This window comes from Acanthopagrus latus, chromosome 10, assembly GCF_904848185.1.
Source record: "Acanthopagrus latus isolate v.2019 chromosome 10, fAcaLat1.1, whole genome shotgun sequence".
Taxonomy (NCBI): domain Eukaryota; kingdom Metazoa; phylum Chordata; class Actinopteri; order Spariformes; family Sparidae; genus Acanthopagrus; species Acanthopagrus latus.
In genome coordinates this window covers 10,120,167-10,134,979 of record NC_051048.1, presented here as the reverse complement: position 1 = coordinate 10,134,979, position 14,813 = coordinate 10,120,167, and the positions used below count along the sequence as shown (strand labels likewise).

General features: G+C 46.0%; 1 protein-coding gene across 5 annotated transcripts; it reads right to left on the bottom strand.

The window, feature by feature from the left end:
- Positions 1-175: 175 nt before the first annotated feature.
- On the bottom strand, positions 176-14,412 carry mtmr1a (myotubularin related protein 1a). Of its 5 annotated transcripts, none has more exons than XM_037112426.1 (19): positions 14,054-14,412; positions 11,513-11,618; positions 11,395-11,418; positions 10,207-10,230; positions 7,200-7,287; positions 6,947-7,041; positions 6,753-6,860; positions 6,488-6,586; positions 6,175-6,258; positions 5,117-5,266; positions 4,817-5,005; positions 4,500-4,685; positions 4,166-4,324; positions 4,017-4,064; positions 3,805-3,897; positions 3,577-3,690; positions 3,444-3,487; positions 3,233-3,365; positions 176-1,820 (listed from the first exon to the last, which is right to left on the bottom strand). In XM_037112426.1, exons 1-19 carry the CDS (start codon positions 14,158-14,160, stop codon positions 1,653-1,655), a joined length of 2,019 nt encoding a protein of 672 aa, XP_036968321.1. In that variant the 5' UTR covers positions 14,161-14,412; the 3' UTR covers positions 176-1,652. The 5 variants fall into 5 exon arrangements, with proteins under 5 accessions (XP_036968321.1, XP_036968319.1, XP_036968322.1 ...); XM_037112424.1 differs by lacking the exon at positions 10,207-10,230 and adding an exon at positions 8,517-8,585; XM_037112427.1 differs by lacking the exon at positions 11,395-11,418.
- Between the last annotated feature and the right edge of the window lie 401 nt (positions 14,413-14,813).

Here is a 14,813-nt window from a genome sequence, read left to right as displayed (position 1 = left end):
GAAAAAAAAAAGAGCACGTTTGAACATTGTTTTTCAAAGTGACCTTTCAGTCAATGAATCAGTAGTCAGACACTCATTAGTTAACAGTTTTGGACCGCTGCTACAGACACAGACTTTGGTTAGTTTGTGAGAAACACTGATCGGACAACAAAATGAAAGCGACATTTTTTATATATATATATATATATATATACACACAAACAAAGGAACATACGCAGAGTAAGGCAGTGTTCAGGTAAGGATTGGCATGCGCACATTCTCTTCATTACTCTGAATGTAATAATATTAAGGTTAAGTGAATTGATTTGGAGAGAACTATGGCACAGCTCGTAGCATCGTTTCTAATCTCGATGAAGAGGACCGTCGAGGTTATATGCCTCCGCGCACCAAGTCAAGGTGGCACCATGAGGTCGCAACGACGTTAACCTTTGACCTCCAAAATCCAATCACTTCATCCTCGGATCCGAGTGAACATTTGTACCTTACTGAGGAAACAGGGACGTGAAATGGGCCCTCTGGATGGACAGCCTGGAAACGTAAAGCCTCCGGCCGCAGCTGCAGAGGCTTTAAAGAAACTCTGAGGCAGCGCGCAGTCGCGTACATACGCCGCAGGTAACTTCTGAAACACGTCACTGGAGTCACGTGAATGACGCAGCCCTGAGACAAAGAGGAGCAATTCTTCATACGACAATTAAAAAACATGGCAGACAAAAACCGGGAGCAACTCTGTGGAGCCGATGGTCCAGTCAGAGTGAGGTCATGACCTCAGAGACTGAGTCATAAGATACACACACTCCAGGCTGCGTAAACAATACACATAATAATAACAGGAAGGTTCAGTCGGGTCACTGAGGATAGCTTTGGGCGGGTTTTCCATACCATCTATGGACACTTTCTTACACTCTTACCGACTCCTTGAGAGAATTTGAATTTCGGAATGTCTTCTGAAGCTTCCCTCACGTATGAAAACAGTGTTAATCCTCAGTAGCTGGATAAAACATGCATTAAACTGTGCGTGTGTGCGTGAAGGTGTGTGTGTCTGGCCTCATTTAAACAACATCAGGCGTTGCAGCGATAACGCCGGTGGTTTCATTTTCTTAAGTGTGCGGGTAATGTGCTCGGGCTGCAGGCTTCAATGGAGGCGGACAAAAAAAAACAAAAAAAAAAAACAATTCAGCAGCCCCGACGGTGAACAGTTAAAAACACCTTTTGGGAAACAAAACGTCACGCTGTGGCGGCCAATCACATGCCTGCAGTCGGACAGAGGTATTAAAAGGGCGCACAAATATAACCGACTGGTATAAAACGCATAATGACAGTTTTTCGTGGTGGCTGACGTGAAACAGATGCTGTCACAGGACACAAACATTCAGAGGTCTGCCGAATTACTCTGAGTTTCTATTACGCTGCCCGATGCCTCAGTCGACATCATGCTGCTAGAAGACTGCGCCAGCAGAGGAGGAGAAATAAAAACTCGTCGTAACGCACAAAGCCTCTCTCGGGGGAGAGCCGGGAGTTGGATACCGGGCGCTATTTTTAAAAAGATTTTTTTGCAGAGCTCGCAGACCAAAACGATGGTTCTCTATAACCCAGTTGTGTCCTCCCGCAACCCCAAAATGCGACCCTGTGCTGAAATCGGTCTGAACGTGGCCTCAGACGGCGGAGTGCAGCGGCGTTCCAGCGGTGTGCGAGGGGGAGGGGGAGTGTTCGGAGGACGACGACAGGGAGTGGGCGGAGGCCTCCCTCTGCAGCTCCTCCACCCTCCTCTGAAGCTCGGCTCTGAGGATCAGCAGCTCCTTCAGGGTCTGGTGCACCGGCACCTGAAACACAATCACACGGCGGCGGCGTCAGTAACTGAAGCCTTCCCTCCACATGCCTCGCTTAAAAATAGATCCAGGGAGGTGTAATTTCCTTCTCGGACAAGGAGGAGGAGGAGGAGGAGGAGGAGGAGGAAGACTCTAACGACCAACCGACATCCTGGTCTGATTTGTCCCTGCATAAACCACACATAGACATAAACTGTGTGCTGGCTTTCTATCGCTGTATCAGGGCCACTTTCTGAGATTTCAGATGAAGTGCAATGTTATTCAAACAAAGTCATTTCAAAGGGAGGGGGAAAGTAAGCGAGGTTAGGCTATAAATGCTGTGGTTTGTGGCACGCTTTTTTACACGCTCTGTAATTGTCCAAATAGTATGTCGCAGGAATGAGACCTTAAATCCCAGAAAAAAAACCCAAAACAAAATGTTTTTGGTTAAATGTCTGAAATAAGGTCTGTGGTCAACAGAGACTGAGGGAATGTTCGTGTTTTGTTCTACGCCGTAAAACTCAGTCAGTTAACACCCCGCATGTGAACCATGAAGGGCTGCCGTGTCTTCAAAAAGGCGGCTATTAACAAGTGTATAAATGCGACTACAGAGGTTGACGGGGACATTAAACGCATCACACCGAACACAGAGGCTCATCTACTTTCTACTCCGTCTTTACAGGCTCACTTCAGTTGCAAACTATTCTCGGACTTTACAGCGTTCTACATCCACAACTGATTTAAAAAGAAAAAAAGTGTAAATAATAATGTAGCAGGAGGCTTAGTGTTGGTGCTTTTTTTTTTTTTTACTTTTAGCGATTTCATTACGCTTCAGTAATCACAGAAGCGGTGTTCATCTGCACTTACAAATAAACATAAAAAAAAAAAAAAGTTTGCTCTTAACTGAAGGATGCAAAAATTGACACATTTCTGGAGAGGAGATTAAGGCCTGACGGGGTGTGTTCCATTTGTCTGCTGGTAAGACTAACAGGCTGGACACACACCGACTTCGCGAGCGGCGCGTGGGCGTCGCGTAACATCTTGCTTTTCATTTCAGCGTCCGCGTTAACGAGCGCCAGCACTGCCGGCGTGACGAGCGCGTCTCAACTGCGGGTCCAGCGAGGCTGCAGCAGCTCTTCATCTACAGTCTCGCCAGATTTTGCCACGCACTGGTTCTCAGAAAAAAATGGATCTGAAAGCGACCTGAAGACAGTCGCGTTGACATCACCGCAGCGTTTTCACTACAGTTTTAATGTCTGTATGTGTAGAATATGTCAGAGACATGAAGAGACTCCCTCCCCACCGTCTCGCTCCTTCAGTGGAGGAAAATCGCTTTACCGTATTTATTAATAATTAAAAACGACAAGCTCTTTGTAATCAGATAGGGCAGGCAGAGACGCCATCTCCTATCACAGAGGGAGGGGTACCTGTGGCCTCATCCGGGGGTTCCAGCGGGCGTAGTAGCTGCTCCACAGCTCCAGGTGTCTGGAGGAAACCAGTGGATACAGAACATGGTGCTCGTAGTCCACATAGAAGGGGTTGGTGAAGTCCTCCGGCTGGCTGGTAGGAGAAAACACTCAACTGTTAAGAGAATCACTCCGGTCGGTTATTCTACTGACTCCTCTAAAAGTGTCTTACCTGTTAATGTAGGACCACAGGGACATGGTCTTAGTTTGCACCTCCTGCACAGGACAGGACAGAACACAAGAGTTTTAACCTGACCTTTCTCTTATGGACTCACCACCCTTATTAAAGTAGGAATGGTACAAACCTTGGCTGTCCTCTCCTGCTCGCTGTTATAGAGGAATGTACCAAACAGACAGCTGTAGAGGTGGTCCAGCACCGTGATGAGGAACAGCTCGTTGAACTCAAAGGCCGCCGGGAACTGCGGAGAGGGGGCAGAAGCGACAGCGAGATGAGAGTGGCGAAATGGTTACAGCCGACAATCCGCCAATCACAGCGACACACACTCAGGCCTCACTGGGCGATAGAGACTGACCTGTCGAGTCATCTGCCAGACGCAGTCGATGAACTGGACGAAGAGGGGCGAGCGCTCGGAGTTGGCGTGGTTCTCGTCACCGTGACCCACGCGCTGCAACACGCAAAGCAAGACGTTTCAGCAGACGTGCCGTAACGCACTGCAAACATCTGGTTTTTTTCAACTGTGTGTAGACAACTCAGTATCATCAGAGAAACTCCCGCGATCCTTACCGCCGCAAACTTGTGACCGAAACTAATCCACTCCTTCTCCACCAGGACCTGCGATAAAAAAAAAAAAAAAACAGACACACACAGTTCATTATTCCGTTGTGCTGATGAACGCTACAGTATGCGGTTGATGCCGCGACGCAGTGTGTGACCTGGAAGCCTCTGAGCGTGCGGTAGTGGCTGTCCAGCATCAGCATGGCCAGAGAGGTGAGCTGAGCCGTTCGGTCCCAGCCGTCGCTGCAGTGCACCACCACCGACGTCTTCCCGGACTCCAGCTTGTCGGCTATCTTTGCCGCTCCTGCCAACAACAGCTACACACAGCATTGCACACATGTAACCGTATTGCCGGGACAACATATTCCTGATACACATTTGGCAGCTCCCGGGTAAAGAGATTATTCAAATTCCGAGCTGATCAAACAACCCCTGGAGTTTTCTAAAAACAGCATTTATTCTCCGTCGCGTGCTCTCGTGTGCGTGACCTACCCGTATGTACTCCAGCCAGTGTGTCAGGTCGATGGCCGAGTGCCAGTGGGCTTCATCTATGGTGGGGTAAACCACGTCCTTCATCTTCCTCAGGGACTCCCTCATCACGTGGATGTTGGGGATCTCCAGGAAGTTCAGCTCGACGTTCGGGTAGAAGCTCTCACTTTCAAACCCTCCGTCCTTTGCCTGCACGCGTCGGAGGCGTCAGAAGTGGTCGGAGGCGAGAGCGGAGGGGTTGAAAAGAGAAATGAATTAGTGTATTATAAAGGTGAGTTAAACAGGCGCATCGTTTTCTTTCAGGCGCGCCCGTGTCGTACCTTGTTGGTGACCGCCACACTGCTCTGCCGGGCGTCGAAGATGGTGAGCTTGTGGGACTGCGCGTTGGCGTCCATGATGATCTGGAGGAAGCGCTCATCCTCTTTACAGCGGCGGTCCGAGGGTCCGACCAACGGCTGGCTGCAGCGCACGATGGTGGCCTGGGACTCCGGGTGAATCCAGGACAAGACCTGCGGGAAGAGCAGGACCAGTTCAGGACCAGGGGGACTGCCAGAAAGAAACATTCGCGACCTCGGCCGCCGAACCGCCCGTCAGCGGCGCGCGCCTCTCCTCAGACTGACCGGGATGCGGTGCTTGGCTCTGAACACGGCCACTCGTTTGATGTCCTCGTCCGTTATGTTGGTGGGGATGACCAGGATGGAGGGGTAGGTGTCGCACAGCTCGTAGGTGCTGTTCATCTTACTGATGGTCCAGCTCTCATTAGGGAGGCCCTGACAAAACACACACAAGGAGCCATTAGAAGACTGTGGAAAAATACAGTAATATATAACAGTTTCACTGAAACCTGCGCTATCAATGTGAACATACCCTGGTAAATTTTTCACCTGTTTAAATTATATACCAGAAATTCTCAGCTAAGAGCAAGGGCCTTTTTTGCCTCCACTGCAGAAAAAGCTGTTGATTTTATTTGATTTACAGCATCTTGATAAATTTATACTACTTCAACTCTGCTGCTTTGAGTTTCTCTTCTCTTATGTCTTAACACTGTGCTGTCTATGCAGTAGAAAGACGCAGATACTGTTGAAATTGGTGCTACATTTACCAGCGAAAACAGAGACAAAGGGAATGCACAATATGCCGGCCACCTGGTCTCAAATTGTTGCCGTATTACAGCTAAACAGTAAACTAAAAATAGGTTTCTGAGTACACTGGAAGTGAGAAAAAGGCAATGCAGCAACAGGATCTAGGTAAGAATATTTGATCAGCACTGCAGTTGTACAGCAGAAGTATAATCTGTAGTTTGAATAACAGCCCTGGGGTGGCAAACGTCTGGGCTCAGGATCAGGCTAAATGGAGGGAAGTTTGACATTAAACTACCCACATCACAATGATACAAAGTCTAAAAATGGGCTAAGTTTCCCTTAAAGCCACCATCGACGGCAACCAATCACTTATCGGGAGGAATATTTTTTTCTCTCAGTGCACAAGCACTTGGACGTAACACTCCCAAGCCTACTGCCAGCATAGGAAGAATATGTTCTGCTTATGTGGGCCCTTAAGTGTCACTGACTGTTGGTCTACTGATGGGTTAATGAAATGTGTAAATACAAAATACGCAGTGAAGTCTGTAATACATCCTCCCGCACACTACAGAGTCTTAAAGTTGGTGTGCAGTTACCTGACGTCTGTACTCCGCCACCGGGTCGTACACCTTCCAGCCATCCACAGGAAACTGCTCCTTGTACAGGAAGGCAAACAGGGGCTGCCGGAGGAAGTCACAGAACAATTCAGTCACGATCAAAACTCAAAAGGATTTTTCTTTTTGCAAGTTTTTTGGTTTTTTTTTGCATGTCGCTGTGGTTAACTTCATGCTGTTCTAGCCACTTTGGTCACGGTGTACAAAATGTATGGAGAGCTTGCAGGACAACATGAAAGCTCACAAACGCGTCATATCTACTCATTTTTAATGAACACATTAAAGAATGGCTGACCAGGCTGTGGGAGAGGGGGAACGCATGTTTGGCCAGCACTTCAACCACATCCAGATGGCTTTTCTCCGTCTTATAGGCAAACCTGGGACTCCTCATGTCCTGGCAAGGCGGGTGAGAAAGGAAAGATCAGTGTTACAAAAAATGGCAGACTCATCGCGGTCATTTCTGAAATGATTCCGTGACTTACAGCTGAGTTCATTCTCAAGGCTTGCTGATTTTGTTATAGTAAACGCAACATCTTTGTCGATCTTTGTGTGTGTGTTACCTTGCAGACCAGCTCCAGCCCTTTGGTGTTCTCTCCCTGGTTGGACACGCTGATGGTCTCCAGCCTGCTGATGACTCCCAGGTTCACGTCGAGGATGAACGGACACTCCTGGGTGCAAGAAAGGCTAAGGTTAGCGCGCACACCGAGGGGAAGGGACAGAGCTCTGATGGGTGGATGCATGAGATCCGCATTACCCTCTCCACACTGGTGAAGTACAGCTTGTAGTCCGTGATGGTCAGGGTTCCGTTGACCAGACCGCTGAATGGACAGATGTACATCACGTCCTCGACTGCAGGCGTACACGCAAGGAAGAGGTTTGAATAAATATGCAAATAAGAATAAGAACAACCGGTTCATACATACAAATAAAATATCAAGTTTAAGAAATGACTGATATGGTCAAATGCGTCATACACATGGACACAGGGATGGATAAAGTGAACTCGCCTGTAGTCTGGATGGTCTCTCCCGGCAGCAGAGGAACCTGGTTCTGGGCCATTCTGACCTGCGCCCCGTATCGCAGAGCTGGAAGGTTCTGTACGGAACACAGAGCAGTCAGAGGGGTCCACAACACCCGGCTGACACCTAACATTCACTGAACACTCTGATGATAGGACGTACACGGCAAACCACCGCTGCAAGGGAAATAAATGGCTGTCAAAATTGACTGGACATTTCCCTGAAGCTTCCACCTTCCACGTTTGCTGTTGAGTGTTTTGGGTTTTTTTTTTCGTTCTGGATTAGCCTTTAGATGGCAGCTGCTGCAAACTGAACAAGCACTAGGGTTGCTTTAGAGTAGCAGGCACTAGTCAAAAGGCTGATCAAGCCCCTAGAATGGGCACCAGGCTTTGAAACCAAACTGTGTTAATTACAACGTCACATGATTCACTGGGGCCCCAAAAAAAGACTTTTCCCATAAACTTAGCTCCCCTTTCAAATTAGCCAGAGATTTCAAAGAAAAGCGAGCCAGCTCGACCAGCAGAATTCTCTCGAGGCACCGCAATGCAGAATGTCTGGCTAACTTTACACCCACAATGATGATGAACTTATTATGATGAACTTATGCCGCTTAGCAGCTTTTAGTAGGGATTAACAAGGCTCCACCTCAGACACTTTATCCAGATCTCCCTTATTAGATCCATGGGTCTTGGCTAAGACACCGGAGATGTAACAAAGCTTGATGACAACCAATCAGCTTGTTCAGATTTCACCTTGGGAAACAGCAGAACACCACTTGACTACTTCAATTATAGGTCTGTGGAATATACTGAGAGTTACACTAAACTGTGCCAAATTGCACAAAAGCCAATTTCTACATGATGTTGCTTTAAGCTCTTTGTAAAGTCACTAGTTAGGTTATCTTCCTTTACAGAGGGAAAAATAACTAAATGGAAAATCAGCAACATAAGAAATCATTCATGCTGGTTCACAGAACAATAAATGAGGGAGAAATCGAGAGAGTCATGAAAGACAGACTGCAAAATATCCTGACTTTTAGTCTCTAGCATGGATCAGCCATTTTCCCATAATGCAAATCAACAAAATCTGTCATTAGACCCTCCCCTGCCTGGTGAGCACGTGTTTCCTGAGTTTCCAAACTCCAAACTTGTATATTTCAAGCGTTACTTGCTGTCATTCCTAGGGACAACTGCGCTGAATGAAGCCGAGGCAGAAAGGGGGAGGATGACGGGAATGAGGCATGCGGACGACGACAGAGTGAACGGGGAGTAAACGGGTGAAGGGACGGACAGAGAAGAGACTTGCCGAAGCATTGGAAGGATGCTCAGAATCACCCTCTCCATGGTAACAATGCATTTCATCCTGTGAATCTTGCTGCGGGAGGAGAGCCAGCATGGAGCAAGTGAGAGAAAGAAAAACAGGGAGAAAAAAGAGAAAATGGGCGATACGTAAATACACTTTATTCTACACTATGTAAGATACAGTTAATACTGTCACTCCCCACTCGCTCAGTGTGTCCTTCCAGGGAGCGACAAGGTGCCTCCACCCAACACTGCAAACATCCTGCATTCACACGATGATGTGTGCACTGATGACACAGTGAGGACCTGACCAATACTTGAGGTACTGGGCTGACACTGATACTGACACAAAGGAGAAAAGGTAAAAAATAGATTTTGGAGCGGGTCTGAGTCACAGTGCAGATTTTTATTTTATTTTTTACCTTTTTTTAACACTGTGAGCTGGAAACTGGGCATAAATGTCATCTTAAATTGTGGAAATACGATGACTCCGTATCGCGAGCCACATTCGCAGGTACCAGTAATCCTCTGAGGTAAGCCGCCACATATGGCTGCTCAAATTTCATCCAGAAAGCGGTCGTTATGGAGACCCTGGGCGACAGCGGCTTCATGGGAGAATTCTAACTTGCCCACTATTGCACCAAAACTTTTTTTCCTTCTTCTTGTTTTTTTTTTATAAATCAATATACGGTCTGGCTGAGAAATCTGATTGCTGCTCTGGTTTATTTTCCTCTGTCTTACAAGCCTTATTGAGTCAAAGAACCAGAGAAAAGAGGCCCCGCAGAAAGGTACAGGCAAAGAGAAAGAGAAACAAGGAAGCATGCATGAAGACTAACTCTGTTCTGTGTGCCCTCAGACGTCACTGACAAATTGAAGTCACTTTCATACGCCTTCGCAGCACTATCACATCCCGTCTGGTTTAGAGGAAACAGCCTGCGCTCGTTCCAACAATGCTCAAGACCAAAGACACTGTAACAACATTCACTTTCACCTGTTCATTTCATATATTTTGCATGCTTTACGGCTTAACACGGCTATCAAAGTGAAACTCTCGCCAAATGCAACCCAGGCTTTTTTTGTCAATGTGTATGAGTGAAACTTTCGTGTAAAAGCACAATTATGACGAAAGAGGCACTTTTAAGATTGACCGTATTTTTCCGGCTCAAACTCATTTTCAATGGGAGTGCATGGGGCACTTTTACGCTAGCATCAAAATTTCTATTTTTGAAACACTAAGAAGGCTCGACACAACATGAAACTTTGCTCGTAGTATCACCAGGGTCTCTACACAGAGTTCAACTGAACCACATACACTCTACCCAGAGGTGTCGATCCCCAAGTACGTCTGGGCTGCCATGACGGCGGCTAGAGGAACAAAGCCACTGCTAACGTGAGTCGTTCAAAAACTTTCTTTTTAGTAAACTCTGTGTACACAAACAATGTTCTCAGCGCTCAAGTTCATGTGTAGAGACCCTGGTCATACTATGAGCAAAGTTTCATGTTGTGTCGAGCCTTCGCAGTGTATTAAAAATAGCAATTTTGATGCTAGCGTAAAAGTGCCCCATGCTCTCCTATTGAAAGCGAGTTTGAGCTGAAAACAAAAAATATGGTCAATCTTAAAAGTGCCTCATTTTCATGTGTCTTGAGTGGCCAACAGTTATCAGACGGCAAGCTGATGAGACTACAACTCTTACCCTGGGAATCAGCCTCTTGGACACCTGGAGGTTAAACACACAGAGTGAACGGGACATCCACACACACAAACTCACACACAAACACATGTGAAATGGAAACAACTATATTCACTGTCTGACATCAAACTGAAGGTTACTTTTACAGTTTTCTTACTCTTTTGAGAAATCTATCTGTAATGTATGTATACTGACAATGTAAAATATAGTAGATGGTTGCAAACACACACCAGCCCAAAGCGACTGCGACAAAGAAAAATTTGCAGTGTAACTTCGCGCATAATTCTGACACAAATATCCAAGCAAACATAGCTGAAACCTGAACAGCTAAGCAGACGCAGGGCTCTATCTTATGCTTGGCGTAAAGCAAGTGTCATTGCCAGCTTCAGATCAACACAGTTGTCTTTTTCCACACCCAGCGCCCACGTTGTGTGAATAACAAATGTACCTGCGCCAACCAGTGTGGGCTGTCCCGGGCATGTTGGTCTTAAAATGCCATGTCTTAAATCGAGGTGTGGTCAGGTGCACAGAGAGTAACGGCGCCATAAACCAACAAAAAGCTGGCCTAAAGTCAAAGAAGAAGTCTGTTTCCTGATATTTAAAAGGACAAAGTTGATTTGTGTTCTGCCCCAAAACACACCCAAGACTAATTCAGAGTCTAAACGGCACCTCTTTGCACTGTGCGCCACACTCTGCGCCCAGATAATCAGCCGCACTATGTAGCACTACTGGTACTCATCACCATGTCATTCATTCATTCATTAGCTACTGTACGTGTCATTCCAAAGACAGGTTAACAGAGAATAACTGTTACGCTGTCAAAGCTGTGCAGGTGGTACAAAAATGTGCACATGCACGTTTTTGTGCACACATGCTTCATACAGCAAAACTGTGTACTGTAATAAATGTTGGTACTGGATGAACACACATAACGTTACCACGTCTCAACTGAATTTTGGATGCAGATATGTTTTTTTTCTCTCCAAGCAGTCTACTTGATTTTCAGGAAACCAAACATGTGCTTCGTCCGAGGACAGTCCTGGCTGTAGGAAGCGAGCTGCTGACGAACAGAAGCGGAGGAGAGACTCTCCAGCGGCTCCTCTAAACAATGACACACACAAAACACACACAAAGCTTCACCCGCACGCTGACGGACACGGACACACACGTCGCCATTTCTGGCGGCCTTACCAGGAAATCTGGTCTTCTCCCGGCCTATCAGTTACAGAACACAAACTGATGAGAACTACTGTCAGCGTGAGTGTGTGTGTGTGTTTGTGTGTGTGTGTGTGAGAGATCTGTTAGCTACCTTGATGTCCCTGTTACCAATGTCAGGTGGAACCGATCCTGAGATCTGACTGGAGATGGTGGCGGCTATCAGTTGCTTACACCACTCTACATGTGAACCTGTCGGACTGAACAGAAAGATACCGTTAAAACACTGATATGCATTAACAAGTTACTTTTTCCAAATTCCATTCCATCCATTCCATTGCCCTTAAGAAAAGTAAAAATGAACTCTTCCTGTATTGATGTTTCACATTAAAAGCCATATCCCTCCCTTTTTCTTATCCTCTGAAGAAGCAGCAATTTTTATTATTTCTTTTTAATGGAGTATCAATTTAATTATTGTATTTGAGGTATTGCCACTTTTCACCGATGGCTTGCACCATGTCTCACCCACTGCACACGCCAATATCAAGCCCAATAGTGGGGGGGGGGAGCCATTTTGCAGGGTTTTTTGGTATTTAAGAGTTTATAACTTCCTGGAAAATCATCAATGTATATATTTTTGGTCCAATTAATGGTTTCTTTATGTATAAAAAGTGGAATGCCACCAGAGTGGAGGGATATGGGTTAACTGGGTCGTGTTTTATGTAGAGAATATTCTCTCTGCTGCCCTCTCTGGACAGATAGCTTTACTTGCTGCTGGTGACCAGCAGCTTCTCAATGAACACATCTGGACCGAGTACAGAGGTGATTTATGGAGTTTCCTGGTTGACAGAGACCGGAAGCTTTGTTGCTAAAATAAGCCCTAACAGCTCCTTAAAGTGTAATTTCAAGGCCTTAAAGACATAATATGCGACATTTCTGCATTCAAATGTCTAAAAGCAACTAGACTTTTTATCGTATACGCTGTCATATCTTGTTGAGTTTTGCACTTGCATCATCCCAAATGTTTCCAACTAAGTTTAAACCAAGAAAAACCTACAAATTTACTAAAGGCAGCAGTGCATTTAGTCACCTGTCAATAAAAAACTTTCAGGAGAGTCACAGACTGAGGAAGGAAGTCGACTAAATATAACATGAATAAAACTAAAACAATGTTATGAAGTAATTAGTATTTCATGCAACTTGCAGAGTCAGCCAACGCAGGTATCCTCAAACTACAGTTAGACAGCAGTGACAGGTTGCGTTTAGGAACCTCTGTAAATCACAGAGAGGTGAGGCAGAGCAGCCGGAGAACACCAGAGGGGAAAATCTTTTTATTTTAAGATTATAATGCAGACAAAGATGTTAGGGATGACTTATACTTAATAAATTCCAAGTAAGTTTACTGTTTCATCGCACTGTCATTTACATCAATATGGGGATCTTTTACTTTATAATATCTGTGTATTAACTGGGTGGAACTAAACTGGATATAAGGGTATGGGTCCATCAATCTAACATAACATTAAGAATGGTAGGTCTAAATTATCCCACCTTTACAATCAAGCACATTTTGTAAACACCCCCCTTGTCCTAAAAAAAAGATGTATGTGGGCTAATAAGTGGTAACACCCTTGTGTGGGCCTTTAGTTACAGTACTATTACAGTTGTTATTGTGGTGGTATACATTGTTCATATTCTTGAATGTATCGTAATTTAATCTTAAAACAAAACTAATATTTGTTAGTTAGTTGGGGGTGGCTGTTGTCTTGACTTGTTATCGGAAGGTAGCTGGTTCAACTCCCTTGGTCTGCATGTCAAAGTGTCCTTGGGCAAGACACTGAACCCCAAACTGCTCCTGATGTGCTGGTCGGCACCTCGCATGGCAGCCACCACCACACTCAGTGTATGAATGTATATATGAATTACTGTAAGTTGCTCTAGACAAAGGCCTCTGCTTAAAGCTCTAAAAATGTAAATGTAATACAGGGGGCCTTGACTAACCCCTGGACCCTACATGGTTTAGGCGAGGCCCTGATGACAGTTGTGAGATGGCTGTCCTGTCCAGATGTTGGTGTGATGTGAGCTCCTGTGTTCAGGTTTTAATGGCTCTATCTGAGACACTTCTCATTAATGTTGAGTCTCCATCCCACACTGACACTCGGTTCAATGAGATCTCTCAGCCCCAGTTTGATGGCACACTAAGCTAGGTCGGTTTTTACTAAGCTACGCTAACGCTAGCTGTTAGCTTCACCTCACCGCTGGACATTGATACACCCGTGGTACTGGAACTGGTTCGCGAAACAAGACAGGCTGTCTTTTCTCCGTGTTTTTATACAGCACGGTGGTTTAAACAAGCTCGGAGCCTGTTCGCTGTTAGCTCTTGTATCGCAGCTACTCTACCGTACCGTCAGACCAAACTCCAGTCAAAAAGCTGTCAAAATAGCAGTTAGCGTCAGCTCATCGGAAATACTCCTGAACAATTTTTTAAAAAGTTGACATTTACGTGGGAACACGCCCCGCTGAGTGTCTCGGATCTCGGCCGAATTGAGGATGGTGCTCTCGATACAGGAAATATTTCGTGTGGTATTTTAATACGAAATGCCATATTGTGGAATATTAGGACGACCCGTAAAAGGGCGACATTTCACATCGTGGTTTGGCGTGTTCTTGTAAACGACGGAGCCCCCCCACTCACCTGTCCAGGGGTTCCCCGGCGGCTGGTCCGCTGGTCGGCGAACCCCAGGGCTTTCTGTTCGGGCCTGCTCCATCCGCAGCCCCGGCAGCTCCGGCCTGTTTCTCCATCTGCCAGAGAATTGTTTACTTTGTGGGTCGGCGGGGGCGGGAGGAGGGCTTCCCGGGATACAAGAACGTGGACGAATTGAACCTTTCGGTCAGCTCCTCTGCGAGCGCGCCTAATCGTTATTTTTGGGCTCTCCGGTGCTGCCTGTAAAAAAAGAAAATAAAAATATGTGTATGTGCTGTGAAGCGGACTCTGTGGTTTCCTCTCATCTGTTGTTGGCGCTTCCTCCTGACAGCCTCGGTCTGTCACTTGCATCTCGTGGCTCCGCCCACTAACAACACGGCGGAGATGCGAGGATGAGAGCGGGGAGGCTGCCACAGTGCTGCCAGGCTGCCGCTGCCATGTATGTGCAGACTACTATTCAAGATAAATCTACTCTAAATGTATATCAAATGTAACACGCTACTATTTTTTCATTACAATTGCTAATATCAGTTAAACATTTTCAGCGAAAAGTCGAATCTTTGAGAATATTTCAGTCTTATGCATTAATGACAGCATGCACTTGGTAGAGCCTCTGGTAAATCACCTCTGTTAATGTAGGAATCAGGCTGCATTCTCTAGTTTGCCCGCTCAGACCCACCCAGAAATAAGAGTTAAGAAAATTTGGGTGAAACAAAGATTCACCAATATCTGGAAAATCTTCCAGATTCTG

Excerpts from the sequence above, each read along its gene's own strand:
- mtmr1a (XM_037112424.1), bottom strand. The coding sequence starts at position 14,160 with ATGGAGAAACAGGCCGGAGCTGCCGGGGCTGCGGATGGAGCAGGCCCG. Across the intron at positions 7,042-7,199 it reads AGAGACCATCCAGACTACAG|TCGAGGACGTGATGTACATC; the intron begins GCGAGTTCACTT and ends GTACGCCTGCAG. Across the intron at positions 4,325-4,499 it reads ACTGGCTGGAGTACATACGG|CTGTTGTTGGCAGGAGCGGC; the intron begins GTAGGTCACGCA and ends TGCTGTGTGTAG.